Genomic DNA, 18,759 nt, shown 5'->3' with positions numbered 1-18,759 from the left:
GGGGCTGTGACCTGACCGACTTTTAGCACGTGAATTTAGCTACGTAGTTAAAAAACGGAATGACAGTTGCGCATTTGTGGGTTTTATAAATTAACGTGCTAGAAGTTGCTCTGGTGGCTGACTTCATTTCGAGGCCAGTGCCGTTTCCGTCCATGGCACAGTTGAGATGTGTTCAGTTCACTACCAGTTTGCCCAGAGGAGCTAATGTTGGACCTGGTTCTGCCCTTTTTTAAGTCAATTTATGCGTGCAGAACTTCTGTTACAGATATAAACCCACTTCCCATCACAGGCCTAGGACACACATTGCATAAACCAGTTTGAGATCAATCAGTTAAGCCGATTACAGACAGCATTGAACCAGGTTTCTCTTAAGTTAGTTTCAGCCATTTTGAAACTGGTTTCTGTGCACTGAACGTCTGTTCTGGTACAGGTTTAAACCGGTTTCTGATCACTTGAACAGGTTTAAGTTAGGGGTTTAAACCAGTTTAGGTTTACAACCACTTAAACTGGTTTATGTGTAACTGCCGTCCCTAGCCATACTGGTAAAAGTGACGTGGCTGTACCTGGCCTGAGAGGTCCTTAGCCCTGCATGTCAGATTCCTCCTCAATGCATGTGGGGTATCAGAAGCAGCATCAGTCCTGCTCATCACAGCTAATTAGTCTGGCTCGGTGCCCTGCTAACAGAGCTACACCGCCTCTGCTATCCAAGCTATCTCAGGCCTCTCTGCCGCACTGCCTTGTGCCAGGTAGGCACACCCACAGACAATCCCAGGTTCACTGCATGCAGGACTTCACGCAATTTCCCAGGAGAATTCTTTATTTCTGGTTCAGTCCTACACATTATTGTTGTAGGAAAGCGCAGGGAAAAACACAGATCAGCCATCAGAACAGATCTGTTGGCTGATCCATTGCCAGGCATGCTGACTTCCCAAATCTATGGCCGACTGCTCCAATAGTTCATCAACACCCTTCTTTGGACAGTTTGATCACACTGCTAAGAGCTTACAAAAGGAAACCAAAAGAACGGACCTCACCATTGGGATGCAATGTGTGGCTAGAAGGAAGAGGGCTCATGCCAGAGGCTGTTGATAGAAGCATGTCCTTAATAAAAGTATCTATGTAGTAATTGCAAGGCCAGTACTTAGAAACAAGAGCATTTCTTGCCGCATTAAAAAAGCACCAAAGCATTTGTACCAGTGAAACATCACAACAAAACTGCTAAACTACAACCCACATCCAGATCTGAGTTCAAAACAACAGATCTGGACTCAGCCATTTTCTAAAGATATTTTTGTTACAACAAAAAGCTAGTTGTTTGAAGGCAAAAAAATGTGTTTTGAAACCTTCCACTGCATGGTTGTCCTTCTGTCTACTTTGTGGTTTGACTCCATGGTTCTACACACCTTTGGCTTCATAACAGATTAAGGAGAGAACAGGCTGTTCCTCCAGGCATTGTTCTCCCCTGAAAGGCCACTTCAAATGTCCATTGACCAAAGCACGGACAGAATCATGTTTCATTCAGGCTGAGCATCTCCCACGTTAACTCTAGGAATGAGAAACTGGGGCCACTTTGAGAAATACGTCAACATTTGAAATCTACAGGTCTGGTGTGACTTGTTCTGATTTAGAGTGTGTGGGAGTCGCTAGCTGTTTCCAACCCACTACCCTATCTGGTACAGAAAACCTCCATGAGGTTATGCCATCATTTGCCTTTCCATAGCACTGACTCTCTATGCTGGAGTTCAGGTGCTCCATCATTGAGTCAGACCTCTTCTACCTACCTTACATCTGTTAAAGGCATTTGGGCTCCTCTTTGGATTACTACAATGTAATTACCGTACAGACTGATTTCCATTACCCGCCATGCCTTGGACTCCATCCTGCTCTAAGTGATGGCAAGAGAAAATTCCAACCAACTTAAATGATGTGTGATCAGGCTCATAGTCTGCAGACTCTTTGCTACTCTCTATGTTCCTAGTACCCTTACAGACCTATATCTGCACGTTATGCAGCAAAGCTCACTAAGGAGACTGAGCTTGAAGCTTCTCTAGGAAGGAGGCACCTCCAGTGGAAAATAATGTCTGATTATCTGGGGGGACCTTTAGACTTTGTGCTAAATGCTAAAGACCCATGCAAAGATGTAAGGCCCTACCCCATGGAAGTTACAGAGACCAACAATATATAAAGAGTGGGGTGAAGGGAATCCCAAGGAATAAGATGTATTGCTGTAGCCAATTGCCATTTTGATTGTACTAAGGAGATAAAGAAAGTGCCAGCTATCATATTGGCCCATGTGGAAACAGGTCAGCAAGGAGACAGTAGAAGGAGAAAATAGGGCTAGCTGGAGGTAACGGATGTAGGGAACTGAGGCTTAGAGAAAAGTCAGCTTTGCTAGGTGTAATCCTGCATCCAAATTGCAAGGCAGTTGTAGGAAGTTTAGCATAATTACAGATATCTTTTTGGTTTCTTCCCTTTCATTTCCACTTGGGATTTATAAAGTATACATGCCAAAACATCCTGTCTTGGACGTAACCATCTGTGACAAATACTCCAGTCCAACATGGACATGTCCTGTCCTAGCCCACCAAAAAACCCCATCAGGCCTGGGATTTCAGAGGTGGTCAAAGGATTCTTGACAAAACAGACTGTCTCCCAAACTAGATACAGTTCCAGGTGGGAATCCATTTATGAATAAACACTGTTTCAAGGGGATTAAAGGACAATTTATGGCAGCAGGACCCAGGTCTCTGCAGGCATCCATGGTAAAAAGAAACAAGTGTGAGGACAAGCTTCAGCCTAGAGTACAGGCCCTTTGCTGGAAGAACCTTGCTGATCCTCAGATGCCCTCTCCCAGGCCACACACTCACTTTGTGCACAAATCTCCCCCATCCAAGGGAGATCCTGGAAGTTAGTCTGTGGGGCTGTCCTTGAAGCGCCTTTCTGTCCCTGGTTCCCCTTTGGGTGGTGGTGTGGGGGGGTGGGGTTTGGAGACAAAAAACAGCAAAGCATGCCTGGATCTGCTCCAAAAGCCACTGGAGGCATGCACTGACTTCATAGAAAACCAGCTATTTTTATTTCTAAAATTTAGCAGAGCTACTGTGATTCTCTGACCCATTTCAGTTAATGCCACTGCTTTGCCAGACTTTCTGTGCTCTGGGGCTCTGCTCTCGGGTCTGTCATGGAGACCTGTTCACTGGTTATTGCAACACAGGATGGAACATCCTTTTGGAGTCTGCAGTTAGAGTAGTTATCTGAAGAGCAAGGAACGTACTGTGGGAACTCTCAGGCTTGTTAGTTTTGCTCATGTTGAATCTGGACTCCAGCCACCATCCCAGCTGTGAGTGGCAGGCTGGTTGGGGCATCTGGAAGGGAAGCTGCGCTGACACATTCGGTTTGGTTTGGTAGGAAACACAGTATCCAAGGCCCTTTCTCTTTGTCCCCAGTGTCCTGCTTTGATGCCCTGAGCTTGCTGTGACCTTCGTTCAGCGTGGAACTGCTGCTATAACAAGACATTTAAAAATCCTTTGTGGGCCACTTTAAATGAAAGAATTCAGCCAGACGATGTTCCTAATCAGGACTGTGGTTTGGCCAAGGCCTGCTGCTGCAGTAGGAGTCTTTTGATGAGAACATCTTATCTTTGGAGTTATTTTGCAAATAGGGATTCAACACAGCCCTTTCACAAGGCTGTAAAATGCTTTGGGCCAGAGTCTCTATTCTCCGATACTCACTGCATGAATTATAGCGGCCTTCTGCCTCCTAGGGAGGACTGGTTGGCAGCAGACAGTGATCCTTGGGTCTTGTCTGCGTAAAGAAAAGCGGTCATTGCTGAAATTGTGTCGAGCAGTTTCCCCACTGGTTAGTGACCAGATCTTTATTATAATTTGCCCTAAAGTAGTGCCTCAAAGCCTCAATCCTCAGTGCTGGTTAAATGGTTAAAAGGACCAAAATGGATGCTCTTGCATCCCGAACGCATGTAATGCAATAGCTGTCTGCACTGCAGTAGCACCGCACCAGTCAGGACCTCTTTGGGTAGTTAAGGCTGTTCTGTTGTGAACTGCGTGTGACTGTAACAGGTTGGGTTCCTAGGGGCAGCCGTGATACCCCCAGGTAGCCACACAAACCCTGCCCTGGCTCCAGCTCTAAGGGTCCTCACCTCCCTTACTCTCCTGCCACACCTTTGAGGTTAAGATTTATTAGGAGGGAAGGTGCCCAAGGGTCTAATGGTGAGCCTGTCATTGTTGAAGTATCAGGCTTTGGCTTTCTCTTTCTGTCAATGGCCTTTCTTCTCAGGCCTCCATCTTTTTGCTGTAGCTGAGTCCTTTCACACTAGTCTGCCGACTGGACCAGACTTCTATGTCAGGTCACCCCGCTCGGGTGTCTATGTCAGGCTGTAGCACCCTCCCCCCACCCCGTCCAGGGCACTATGAGACCTCCTTAACCACCTCTAAAGTCCCCCCAGACCTCCAGGTCTATCAGTATCAGGCTTCCACACATTTCAGCTATGACCACTGAGTGACCTTTGGGCCCCTGGACCCTGGCCCTGCCTTGGGGCAATTGGGATACTATGGGACAATCCCACAGCAGCTAGCCCAGTATACTGAAATCAAGATCTCAAACACAAACCCTGCCCCCTGGGTCAGGGCTTCTGAGCCTCCCTAGACTCAAAGTTGTAATCAAAATACACATACAGGCCATTCTGGCTCAAACTAGGCTGCTGCCCCAGGCCTGGGCCTAAATCCTTTGCTAGCCTTCAGCACCTTTGCAGAGCTCCTTCTTGCTCAGCTGCCCCCAGACCCGGGGCAAATTGCCTAGTCAGCCTCTGGAGCAGCCTTATATTTCTCAGGCCCTGCTCCTCTTCTCGTCAACTGACTTCCTCAGGTTACCTGCAAGTGCCCCCTAATTAATGCCATTAGCAGTTACTACGGCAACCCAGCCCAGCTGTGCCGTTTTCCTGCAAGGCTGTGGGCTGGGCTCTGGCTCTCTTAGGGCTCAGACAGAAGTGACTGTTTTCACCAGATCTGACCCCAGAAAGCAATCTATAGCCTTAACCAAACAGAAGTGAATGGCTGCAGACCACTTGAAAAGGCCCTGATCCCACAAAAATGTGGGCCCTCATTGCATGAGGACTCCGATGAACATGCTTCAAAACAGAGCATGTTCTGTAACTTGTGGCTGGGGAGCTCCCAGCCTGTTGCTGTTTTCAGAATGGAAGGGAGGAAAGGGAGCGGAGGCAGTTCAGTCTGGGGTTCTCAAAACTGGTGCTGGAGGGTGGGGTGGGTGGATTGGAGCCTTCCAAGGTGGGGGTCTCCAACCTCCAGCACTGACTGGGGAACCCTACAAACAAGTGCCCTCTGCTCCCTTTACTCCCTGCAATTCTGAAACAGCATCTGGGCTGGGAGGGAGGAGTGTTGTTGGAAGCAATCATCTGAATCCCCAGCTCCTGGACAGAAGCAAACTTCTGTTGGGTCCAGGGGGATCACTGCAACTCACAGCGCTTCCTGCAAAGTGCTATGAGTCACAACAGGGAGCTGCTCTTCTTTCTGTGCCCTTGAAGTGACAGAGCTCCTCAGGCACTCTGTCACGGTGCCATACAAGGCCCAAGTCCTGAGACCTTGTAGTAGATTACTGAAATACTCATTTTGAAGGCTTTTTAGAGCAGCCATTAGGAGTGAGAACACATTGGAGTTTAACTGTACTTGCAGGTCACACAGCTGCTTTTGCAACCAGCCCGGCTCTCCCCAACGCTCTCAGTCTGCCAGGGCCCAGTGACAGATGCAGCATGTGATAAAGACCACTGATAAAGGGTACACAGGGTTAGACACGTATGAAACTTAAACTATGTAGTCAAAATTACTCTGATTTCAGTTGGGCCTTTTATTTTCAGGATGTAAACAATTTCTGGCTCTGGAACTAACAGCAGTAATATCACTGGAAATGAAGGACACTTAACAAGCATGTCTCTCATACACTGTGATGGCCAAGGAACAAGCTGTAGACCTGTTTCCCAGGCAATCTGATGATGGAGGGGGGTGTGAGGAAATTAGAAAGATTTTATCTCATCTCCACCGCAAACTCTATTCCAATCTTCCTAGACTGCATATGGAAGTTTCTCTTCTGGCCCACACTAGTCACAATACAAATATTTATATGCTCTCAAATGAAAACGGAATTTTTCCCTGATTATGAGGGAAGTCGCCAAAGGTCATGTTTAAAGACTCAGGGACTTGAATGCAGTGTGCTTTTAGGAAGCCTGGGTGTGGTTAAAATGTATGTATTGAGGAAGTGATGGCCCTTAAAACAGGAAGCCAGGCCCCCTGGGTTTTATCTCCGCTACCAATCATTACAGAGAATTTGCATGCATATTTTTATTGAACCCAGCACATCCAGAGTTGACTATGAAAGAGCAGAGAAGGCTGTTCTACTTTTCACTTTGCCTAGTCCCAAACTCCCTGGGTTCACCTGGAGTCAGAATCCTAATCGCACCAGGCAGGGAAGTCTTGTTACTTGGTTAACCCAAAGCGAAGGTATCTTCAGTTGCTGCTCCTGGGGGCTGGTGAAGCCAAGCTCCCCCTTGTTCTGTCTACCAGGATGGGTGGCTTGGGGCAGTAAGGTTCTTCATGGGTCATGTTGGTTCCACTGCTGCTTCCCACCAGCTTCTCATAGCCTGGACTCGATTGCAGAACACTGGTCTGGCGCTTTCTTTCCCAGATGCTCTTGCGCTGCATGTGAGGATCACAGATCCCCTGCCCTCTTGAGCCTTGCTTGGAACCCTCCCAGGGATGGTTGCGAGATGCCTGTTTTCCCAGCAAGTCCTTGGCCAAGACAGTGCGAGACGTTGAGAAATCGTGGGGTGCCCCTACAGCAGTGCGCTTCTGATGGGGAGGCTGCGGGTTGACAAGATAGACATACAGTCTGGCTTTCTGGCCCAGTGGGAGGCCTTGGTGCAATTTAGGGCCGGAGTGGTGTTTGGGACTCTTCTGAGGGGGTGCCGAGTGGGGACAGTCATTGAGACAGGTTCTTGACTCTCGGTTGGGAGTCAAGGCAGAGTACACCACCCGCTTGGGGCCTGGCAGGATTGGGCTGGGGATGAATGGTGTCTCACTGACTTGGTGGCAAATGTGTGCAGCAGAGCACTCTGAATGGGCAGCAGTGGGTTCCTCAGTGCTGGGACCAGCAGGCTGATTCAGGAAACTCTGTCCTTGGATAGCCTCTCCTGCACTGTCCAAGCCAGGCCCTTTATCCCCTGTGGCACTCTGGGGGTCACGTGCGTAAGTGCTCCAGTCAACCAAGCTGCACCTGGTCTTCGTGAGCTGGACTCGGGAGCCAGAGGGAGAATGCATGAGTGACACGGTGGATCCCGGTGGGCACACTGGCTGGGGACTGTCAGTGTCCGAGTGGCGGGAGCTGGACTGGCTATCCCAGTCATGGGAACTCTGCTCTTGGTTAGGCTGGTAGTTCGCTTGTGGGTGCTGCTTGTGTCCGTACCAACTGGCTTTGTCATCATCGGTGTTCTGGTGGCCTGGTGGCCAAGGGCCTTGGTAACCTTTGCTCTTCTTGTGGCCTTGGATATCATGGTTTTTCAGCCCATTGAGATGGTTCACATTCACAGTTAGCTGCAAGGGATCCACAGTGCAATGGAAGCGCAGGCTGGACATTTTTCTGCAGCCTTTAGTCAGCACCAAGTCCTTCCATGTGCTGCATTTCTTGCTGCAGTAAAGGGCCTTCAGTGTTCTGATACATCCATCTCCTTCAGAGAAAAAAGAAAGAGTAAAGAAATGAATTAATGGAAGCACAGCGTTTGTGTTGGAGCTGAATTATCCGAGCAAATGCATGTGGCTCCTAGTCAGTCAAATATGGCGCTTTTCACCCCAGACTTTCTGCTGGGCAGTAGTGAGAGATGGGAAGGGGAGGGCAAGGGTTAGAAAGAGGGAAAAGGCAAGTAGAACAAAGATGCTATAGCTGCCCTAGAGATTTTTCCTTGAGTTTTCCATTGTTGCTTCTACAATAGCCACAGTGAATGGGAACCCAGGGTAAACCAGGTTCCTAGGAACATAAAACATTAAAAGGCTTCTGTCAAACAATTGAACTGCCTGAAATATTTCACAGTTTAGAGAGCAGAAGTTGCACTACGGTCCCTGTTTACCTTTGGTGATGAAAAAGTAGAAGGTTCTCTTCAGAAACTGGTTCAGGTACCTCCAAATCTGGAGAAGGGAAGAAGGGAGTAACAGCCATCAGTATTAGCATCATCTTTTCCGTACGGGTATTTCTCCACCACGCTAAATTTCTGTGCTGAAATCCCCAGTATTTTGAATGGGAGTTTTGCCATCAATCTTAGTTGAATCAGGAGTTAACTCCAGAGAATAAAACTGGGCAAGAAAGTGCTCTCCTTTTCTGTGAGAATGTCTGAGATTTTGAGAACTGCATCTCCATGAGGTGAAAAGATAAAATCCTGAAAACAGTCACAAAGCAAAAATCTAAGATCACATCCGTGAAATGATTTCCAATTTTTTTAAAAGTTCATTTAGTTTTGAACTTCCTTCTCACATTTTCTTGCTTAAAATTAAACTTCAAAATGAAAAAACGTCCAAATAAAGAACACGCATTTTCATTTTTAAAAGGCACAAAAGGATTTTAACAATGCTGTTTCTATTCCCTCCCCGCCTTCATTGAAATCAGTTCTTTGTGAAATCCACACATGAGCTGTGTAGATTAGGATACATGCTGCTCTGTTTGTTGGGGCTTGTTGAAATAACCCCAAACAATTTCGCATGATCCACAAGTGCAAATGCCTTCAAAAGACTCAGTACCCACTGGGCAAACAACCTTTATTGTGATTTTGCACAAAACTGCAGGGCAGACTCACTAGGAATTGCCCATCCACTCTTGCCACCCAGCAGTCAGGATGCAGGAATGTCTCTAAGAGGCATTGTCCCTGGGGTACATCACTTGGAGGGATATTTCAGTAGTAATTGATGGACATTATTGACAGCTGTAGAAAAAAATGTCTTCAGAGTACCGGTGGTACTGGCTAAGACACCCATGGGTCTTTCTATATAATCCCATTGGATCACACCAGGGGTTCTCCCCACCAATTTGCTATACAGTACTAGCAGAAAACATGCATCTATCTGGTCTAGGATACCAATCAGCTCACTAGTCCATCTAATTTGATATACCTCCTCCCACTTTGGCCAATATCTCATGCTTTTAGAAAGTGTTAAGATCATAAACACCCAGTCAGCTATGGGGAAAGAAATTCCTTTTCGATCCTGCAACAGCATGAGCTCACAGCATGAAATCTCATTACCCTTTCCGGATGGATATAACTACAAATGTTACTAGTCATTAAGTTATCTTGCATCTTTCTCGTACAATAACTAGGTTCATTCACTGCTGAGAGGCAGCCACCTATCAGATGAAAAGTGACAGCTGGGCAGTGATGCTATAGCACATTAAACAATATTTCAGAAGAGTGAAGACTGTATCTAACAATGACTGTGGGAGGAATTTTGAGTTGAGAGCAAGAGAGAGAAAGGATGTAGTCACCCAGGCTGTAATTTGGCAGCACACTACTTTACTGCTCTGGATTTTACATAGGATCAACTGCCATAGGATCTAAAAAGGCCAGAAATGCTCAGACCTCAATTTTATGTCTTATCCAACCATTCAGTCAACACAACTCCCTTAGTGTCACATAAGGGACACAGGTCAGTACTGACTGGGGGGAAGGGACCCCATACCAAGTCACCCCAAGACACTGTGTGCCCTGGCTCCCCTTTGCAGCCATCTGGGACACTCAAATCAGTATTGAGTAAAACACTGCCAGTGCATCCCCCAGCCTGACTCCTGGCAACACAAAGACTTCTAGCATCACAGTGGGGCAGTGACATCAGTACTGGCAGGGAGGAGAGAGAACAGCTCTGATCAAGTCACCCACACCACACCCTGCACTGTGGTTTTGAATTACTGGGTAAGTACTCAAGCACTAAATGTTTCCTTATATGTTTAAACATGCATGTGAGTTCAGAGCATGACAGCTGGGACCAGTACCAATTCAAGTTAAACTCACTGAGTCACCCACCCCATCTCCAGTGGCACACAACACCCTAGCACTAACGTAGGACACCAGATCAAAGGAGGTTATTAGTAGCTTAAGCAAAGAAGCTGCCCCCATACTCACTCTTGCTTGCTTACCAGAAGGGCAACTTTGATGGCATTATCCAATACAACAAGAAGTCCCAACAGGAGTAAAACAGTAGCTAGGATGTTCTGGTACAACTCACTGAAGGGGAGACAGTTGTTGGGGATCTTCTCCTTTAACAGAGCCATGGTCTGAGAAGGTGACAAGGGTCAGTTCAGCATCTTCTCTCTCATCTCCCCAGGGGTGTGGTCATGGCAGCAGTGAGCACAGCACCAAGGCAAAGTATTCAGGTGGCAAGAAGGATAAGCCAAGCAGAACCATTGTGATGCTATGCCTAGGTCAGCCTTTGATGAGACTCTGACACAATCATACAGACTACATTTTTTTCAGTCGCTAGCCTCTCTTGTCCAACAAGACAAGAGAGGACACCAACAAAAGAGGTTTTTCTATGGAGTTTTGTCTGGCAATCTCTCCCACCATCATCCCCTTGTTGCTTGTTTGTCCTCTTCCATAATTTCTTGCATATTTTGAGTTCGTTTCATATAGGGAGATGCATTATAATCTAAAGGATCTGTGCACATACAACACTTGTGTCTATCAGGTGCCTCCCTTTGAATAATCTTTGAACTGCTCTCCTAGCTGCCCATAGAAAAAGATGTTATTTGTGGATCTAAATTAATTTTCAGGGCCTGTTAAAGACTTCACTTCTGAGACTGGCGTTCAATAATGCTCTGAACCATACCACATCTATTTCACTCAACCTGTTCTGCTCTGCTCCTAGTATTGTCACTTCACAGAGTGCTGTAGAATTAAGAAAGTTAATGAAAAACGCAGATGTGGCGAGCTAAATATTTACAAAACCCTGAGGACAATAACTATATTTCCACATTTTATTGAAAACAAACAAACAGTGAAACAGTTGCTGTTTTAAAACAAGCTACTATTTTCTTCCAGTGACTGAAATACATTGCCTTTTCATTGGCTAAGATAAACGTGAACATTAACCCAATGCAGGAGTAATTGTGACAAATTGATTTTTAAAAACCTTGTGTGTACTAGCAACATCTCCTACCACTAAATGAATGCTTAATTTATCACATGCCTTTTCATCTATGGAGTTATTTTAAACTGCATCCACCCTGCTAGTGGAGTTAACAGAATGCCAGACTGCAAGAGATTGTTAACAGAGTAGCACATCACATTCCCTACCAATCTGGTTCATAACAGGACCTGGAAAAACATGCAGTCTCATTTCCTAAATTAACCCTACTTAGGTACTAGAGAACCCAGAGCAGTGCTACAGGCTCTCACAAAGAGGAATTGGCAGCCATTATAACAATGGAAGCTACTATCACACTTCTCGTGCCAGGATCAGAATAAATGAAGTGGCACTGGCCACAATTTAAGATCAGTTGGTTACAACAGTTTTGGCAGGCAGTTTTTAATAGCCTCCTGACTCCAGCTTTGGTTGCCTTCCATATATGGAGAAACAGAAGCTAGGCTCGACGTTCCGGGGGATGGGGCCAAAGCACTGGAGAAAGCGAATCAGTTTAGAAGAGCTGCATTTAAGGTTGTGGTATATTGGGTGCATCAACACATCACTATGGCGATGCTGTTACTGCGCCGTGCTCTAGTACTTCCTTTTGGAAGTACTAAATCACAGTGCAGTTACAGCCCATACTGCACTGTACACATGGTGCAGTTATTTGTAGCAGCTACTTTGCCACAGTGGCATGCTGTACCAACGTCACTACGACAAAGTAGCTGTTGGTCACTTGTAGATGCCTACGGACACTGTGTTGCCGTACTGTCATGTGTAGATGCACCCACTGTGCAAAATACCAAACATGTAAGAAAAGGTTGCACTGACAGCTGGAACGGGCAGCAGGAACCAAGAGAACATCCGGACTTCAGGATTTCAGAACTGGACTGTCCCCGTGGGCACGGACTCAGTTTTACTTATCAGTACAGGGTATTCTTCAGTATGCCATTCTGTAAAATGGGGAGAATATTATTCACCAGGGTTTTGGATTTGCTACTAGTGCAAATTTCCAAAGATAAGCAGATTCAAAACAAGCATGGACTGCATGCTTGCTGATGGCCACTGTAATTCCAGACAGTTGCTCTGCAAACACATTTCTTTAAACAAGACAAAAGATCCAAGAGCTGTCAACAGTAGCTTTGTAAAAGGAAAGCTTCTCTCCTACTGACTAATTACCCAGTGAATAAATTCAGCTGGAAGAGAAGCTTTAATAATTCAGTAGGAGTGTGCCAGGTAATATAGGAGCTTTTGTCCTAGTCCTGGCATAGTCATGTGTAACCTAATCTCTGGCTTTGTGTATTCAAGGAAGTACTTTGGTATAGCTCCTGTATCCAACTTCACTGAAGAACAGACCTAGATAAAAGATCAAGATAATGTTCTAGCTCTGAATAGGGAGACTTTACCCCTTACTGGCCAGCTTGTCTTTTGTAGGTAATAGCCACCACATGCTACAGCTATTTTGGTACTAACAGTAAAAGAAGTGTTCAAAGATACTTGCAGAGATCAAATATTTGGGTAGGAAAGGAAGGAGCCATTTTATCCTTCTATTTCTACATCTTTATGGTGTATAACTAAAGGCTTGGCCATTTATAGTTTAAATGCTTTACAGCTTAACTTCTTAATTTAACTAGATGCTTTTTTAACTGGAAAACTGGCTGAATGGGAGGAAGTGTTAAGATGTCAAAGACACCATAGAATTGAAACTCGATTAACAGACAAGAGTTTGTATTAACATTTTCTTAAATTCATTTAAGAGCAACACTTGTGAGTAACCATCTTTGTTAAAGATATGAACAGCCTTCAGTTCAAGGTTGGCTTTCCGGTAGGGTTACAAGATACCATCATCTAGTCCAGTTTTTCGCAAATGCTTTAAAGGCTGGGAACCTCCTCCCCACCAACACTTCCAAACTTCATGAGCTTCTGTTAGGTGCTAATTAGTTGTAATCACAAGCGTGCCCTCCCCATGCAGGGATTCAAAGGCCAATGGTCTCTGATGTGGCCAGAATGAAATCTCTTCTAATTTGCATAAAAGGGAAATGTATCTTTTGTACAGGAAGCAGGGGCATCCTCCGTGGGAATTTCGAACAAAAACACCTTCTCCCTTGGTGTAAACTATCCCTTTCAAATGCACTATGAATGAAATCACTCAACAAGAAGTATGTTTAGTACTGAGAGATAAGAGCCAGCCTGTCAGGGATGATTTTGCAGAATCTGGAGATGAAGAATTCCCTTCCAAAAATAGGAAAGTTGCACATGATGCCCAATTTAGGGAATTCAGAGGAAATGCCACAATTCCCATATCAGGACTCCTTTATTCTAAGATTCTATTGAATGGCCTCCAGTTTTTCCTGATCAAATTTAGAGGACTCAAATGGGAGGCCATTTACTGTTCAGTAAGCATCATTACTTTTTTTATTTCTAATATTAAAACCCAGGTGGTCCAGGAAACAGATCTGCACCGTAATAATATAGGTTATTTGCATATTCCAGAGCAGTATTTTGGAGTGAAGGGCGTCAAGGCACATTACAAAACTACACCAATTCCAATAAGACATTACAGTAAAGCCTAGAAAAGTGCAGCCAAAATACAGTTGCTTAAACTGAATTAAGCCAATATGACAGATCTAACCCCTCTTGTTAGAGAAAAAGCTACTTTCTTGAATGGTCATTTCTTGAATGGCCAAAAATATATCAAGATCTAAGTTTTAATTGGAAGAAAGCATAGTGTCTTCACACTATTTTTTTAATACTATGGCCTCAAAAAGAGGGTGCTTTTCTTGATGAAGTATTATCTCTATACTTTCTGCAATCATCTGGCTTTTCCTTGAAGGCTTTCCTTGATGGCTTTCTTTTCTCGCTCCTACCTGAGTAAATTAATTGCTTAAAGTATAATGGTAGGACAAAGTAATGGGTTGCTTATGAATTTGCATTTACTTTTATCAAATGTTGTAAGTGTGCTAGCAAAGAACAATGTTGAGAGCAGTCAGTTGCTAGCACTGGTAGGTAACAGTCTGAAAGCAGTGGCTTAGTGACTAAAAAATCTTTACACAAATAAAAGAAAAACAAAAAAAATCTTGAGGGACAAATGGAGTTGGTGGTCCCGAGTCCACATGGATGCTGAAAAATCAGACCAAAAAAAACAAACTCGGAAACATATTCAAGTGTATTAATTTACCACGAAAAGTAAGACTGAGAAATAGTCCTCTGTTTACTGCACTTCAACATTAAAAATATAGGAGATACTCTATTTGCACTGCTCAACTCAGAGGCTTTTAAGATGAAGCTCAGTTTCCATGCTGTAGTCATCAGTTACCATGTTTAAAGCTTTCCTGAAAGACCCATCAATGGTGCCATCTTCTGGCATGGACAGAGATTTACAGCACTAGGTTTAAATTAAATCACACATTTTTACTGGGCGTTCGGTATAGGCAAGGTGAGAAAACCCAGAGAATTAATCAGCAAAGTAACATAGTGGGGTGCAACTTATCTTACAGCTTAGTCAAGTCAACTTTCTGAAATCGCAGTTGGGCTGTAGTAATACTTTAAACAAATAATTTATTCAGAACGACCATACAATTATGAAATTTCCAAAAATCACAGTGTTTAAAAGACTACTAAAGAAAAGAGCCAGGTGGCTGGGAACAGATTTCATACCCAATTGATATTTTACCTCGATAGCTTTTAACCACATCTAGCCAGAGGCAGAAGTGAAAGAACAGACCAAAGAACGCAGTATGAGCACAGATTTTTTTGAGCAGGGTTTGATGCGATTCCTTAAAATAAGCAGCTGCCTAATGCCTTGTCGCTACTAGCACTCTGTTGCCACTTGTTAGAGCTGCTGAACAAGGGCAGAGCTGAACCAGGACTAACAATGTGAAATTTCAGCAAAGCAATTATGGGGCCAAGACTTCCAAGATCAAACTTGGACCCAGGAGTGCGACCCTAGTCTTTTTCCCTTTGTTGGCAAACCTTCTGGGCAAAATCAAGTTAGTCAATATGCAAGGAGGTGAGAAGGGACTAGAGAGGGGCAAACAATTTTCTTTTGCTAAGCTGTTTGGCCTCCCGTAGACATTTTTTTTTCACTAAAAAGATAAAAAAATTCTCATGAGAAATTCAGATACTGGAAAAAATTGGTAGTTTTAAGACCAGCTCTAATTTATAGCATTCAGGTACTGTCATACTTCCTAGGAGGCAACTTGCACTTCAGTGCAATCACCAACATGAGGTTCAGATAAACATCTCTCTAGCTCTACTGCCAGCATGTTTGACACCATTAGCCTACATCCCTTGTACAGGAATACTGCTTTGGTACTTTAAGTGTAATCATTACAGATAGCTCATGATACCCTTTTAATATTTTACACTGGTCATGAACTTCTTGTGTACATATCACCCTACCAAAAACCAACCTTCTAAAAAAAATTTGGCATAAAACTGCATCTGCAAAATACACAAACTAATTTGCACAGTTGCTATGCTTTCACATGTGAATTGGATAGCTATGCATTTTAGCATGCCAAATATTTCATTTGCGTGAACCAAGTAGCTATTTGTATAGGGAAGTCAAGTAAAATATAGGTAGAACAGAAAGCAAGCCTGTGAAGTTTTTATGCCAACTGTTTTATTTTTACAAAGCTACTTTAACAACCTCTTTCTATGGCAACAGGTAAATAGATTTTCCATAGATAGTCCATCCCCTAGTTTTTATAGCTTTTTCCCTTCAAATCAGCGTAACTTCCATCCTAGGGAAAATCCTAGAAAAGTTCATCAAGGAGTCCAACTGCAAGAAGGTTGCAGAAGTTCGGATTCTGAATGACAGCCAGCATGGCTTCATCGTAGGTACGTCTTGCCTAACCAACTTCATCTCCTTTTATGACCAGGTAACTCGCCACCTGGACACAAGAGTGCAAGTTGACATTGTATACCTAGACTTTCACAAGGCCTTTGATCTAGTATCCCACGACGTCTTCAAAAGAAAATTGGAGAATTTTGGCTCAACTCTGAGACAGTCAGGTGGGTAAGAAACTGGCTGCAGGATACGACCCAGAGTCATAGTGAACGGACACATGTCATCCTGGTGAGAAGTAGGCAGCAGTGTCCCGCAGGGGTCGGTGCTCAGTCCAGTACTTTTCAACATCTTTATTGATTTGAATGCGGGGGTGCAGAGCTCACTGGACGACACCACGTTATGGGGAAGCGTGGTCATGTTTGAAGATAGGCTACAGTTACAGACAGACCTAGACAGGCTGGCAGTTGGGCAGACTGGAATCTGATGAAGTTCAACGTTGAGAAATGCAAAGTGCTCCACCTCGGGATGAGCAACCTCCTACACACCTCCAGGCTTGGTGGTACCAAACTGACCAGCACCACGAATGAAAGGGACCTGGAGGTAATAATAGACCACAGTATGAATATCAGTGGGCAGTGCGATGCTGTAGCTAGTAGGGCAACTAAAACTCTGCCATGCAACAATTGATGCCTCTCCAGCAAAACCAAGGCGATTCTTCTGCTCTACTCTGCACTGGTGAGACCGCAGCTGGAGTACTGCATCCAGTTCTGGGCACCGCACTTTAACAAGGATATGGACAAGCTTGAGAGACTCCAAAGAAGAGCCATCTGTATGATCAGTCTTAAAAGGCAAGCCATGTGAGGAAAGGCTGCAGCCGTTCACCAGGGCACCCGAGGGGAAAACCAGGAGTAATGGCCACAAACTCCTGGAAGACCATTTCAGGCTTAACACTAGGAAAAGCTTCATGGTGTCCACTGTCCAGACTGTGAAATAAACTCCCTCCAGAGGTGGTACAATCTTCTACCCTGGAAATCTTCAAAAGGAGACTGGACAGCCACCTTGCTGGAGTCACCTGACCCCCAGTTATCTTTCCTGCTTGGTGCAGGGATCTGGACCTAATGATCTTCTGAGGTCCCGTCCAGCCTTCCAATCTGAAACTATTTGTCTTAATTGGGCAACCTTTTGCCCCTAATGATATTTCTTCTGGTAGAATTTGAGGAACTTAAAACAAGAGTCATTCTTTAAAAAAGGTGAATTTTATACATCAAGATAAAGTTTAAATGTCTAAGGCCTCCTTTACACATGCAGGTAAAGGTGCAATGGGATCTAATGCGTGATCCACACAATTTTGCCTCCTGCCTGCTACACGTGTGTGGCAGGAGGCACGATTGTGGGATCCAGCATAAGATCCTATCACACCTTATTGCTGGTATGGGACAGCCTTGAATCCTGCTCCCCCCACAGGGCAAAGAGTAAGCACCTGCAGCTGAGTCCCACAGCTGACACAATTTGCAGCCCCAGCATCCCACTGGGGAGCTGTAATCTCCCAGTTGCAGGGGTATAGGCCACACATGCAAATTTATAGCTGGTTTTCATCCAGCTTTAAGTTATTACACATTTTCCAGCAATAACTTTATAGCTGGTTGGTCCTTTTAAGGTGGCATAGCTAAGTTGCGCATGTAGTCAATCTAAATTAATGGTGCAATTAAATCAGGTAATTGCACAATAGATGCAATGTGTAGATGGGCCCAAGACAACAACAGGTTCTAAGCATTCATCTCCAGTCAAAACTGAAAAGGACTGCCGTAATAAGCATGTCTCCTGAATGCATAACATGGAGAAATATCTGAATAAGAGCTCATGTTTTTCCATGACTTTTGATGAAGCAGGAAACCTACTGTGAGTAATCTAGATGACCCACAACACTTCAGACAATAGCCACAAATTGTCAATGCAATTTTCTAACTGGGGTAATGGAAAACAAAGATGTAGTTAGCCGTCTTAGTCTCAAATCAAGTGGAAAGCAGGGTAGATTTGCACCTTACAGACTAACCAAAGTAACAGAAAACAAGTCAGCTTGAAGCCTGATTTTTTGAACATATTCAGCGTAACAAAATGCCCAAATATGTAATTAAAATGTTTCTTTCTAAAATTAGCCTGAATAATAAGTGCAATGGCTAAATATTTATGAGCCTCTGCTGATAGATCAAAAGGACTCAATTTCCCCATGGAAGAATGTTTAACGAATTAACATGCAAATGCAACCAAGCAGCCAAGCAAAGGGAATTTTCACTGCTAGTGAAAACCCTAACCCTAGTCCCAGAAGGCAAGATAAAACTATCAATCTCCTCCCTCCCCCCAGAAAAACTCCACCCTCTTCACCTTTTTGCTTATGAGTGGCTTATTGTACAGTATTCATAACATTTCTTTGACTGGAAAAACATGCTTGCAGCCAAAGATTACAGCAGAACAGCCAGAACACACAAGCAACCTTAAAAATAGTTTTCAACAAAACCATAAAGGAACTTTAAAAGCAGATGACCAGTCATTGCTGGAACAGATGGAAATTCTCTATTGCAAAATAAAAGTGAGAAACTACTCCAATGTGTCACTTGAAAACTAGGACCAGACAGAAGTGCAGAGTAGAAGGACCTGGCACCTTCTAATGAACACTGCATACCCAAGTACTGACACTAGTGTGAATGCACTAGTAAAGCTAGAGATTTGATAATAGCATGATTCATTTGTACTCAATGCAACTGGTCAGGTGTTTGGCTGTTGTGATAG

At 44.4% G+C, this 18,759-nt stretch overlaps 1 protein-coding gene across 1 annotated transcript; it reads right to left on the bottom strand.

Moving 5' to 3' along the window:
* Positions 1-6,362: 6,362 nt before the first annotated feature.
* Positions 6,363-8,580, bottom strand: LOC109318726. The gene is made up of 2 exons (XM_019548104.1): positions 8,144-8,580; positions 6,363-7,747 (listed from the first exon to the last, which is right to left on the bottom strand). Exon 2 carries the CDS (start codon positions 7,653-7,655, stop codon positions 6,531-6,533), a length of 1,125 nt encoding a protein of 374 aa, XP_019403649.1. The 5' UTR covers positions 7,656-7,747; positions 8,144-8,580; the 3' UTR covers positions 6,363-6,530.
* Between the last annotated feature and the right edge of the window lie 10,179 nt (positions 8,581-18,759).

Source organism: Crocodylus porosus, unplaced genomic scaffold, assembly GCF_001723895.1.
Source record: "Crocodylus porosus isolate Cpor-Errol unplaced genomic scaffold, CroPor_comp1, whole genome shotgun sequence".
NCBI lineage: Eukaryota > Metazoa > Chordata > Crocodylia > Crocodylidae > Crocodylus > Crocodylus porosus.
The sequence above is the reverse complement of the archived record's forward strand: the minus strand, read 5'-3'. Positions and strand labels throughout refer to the sequence as shown.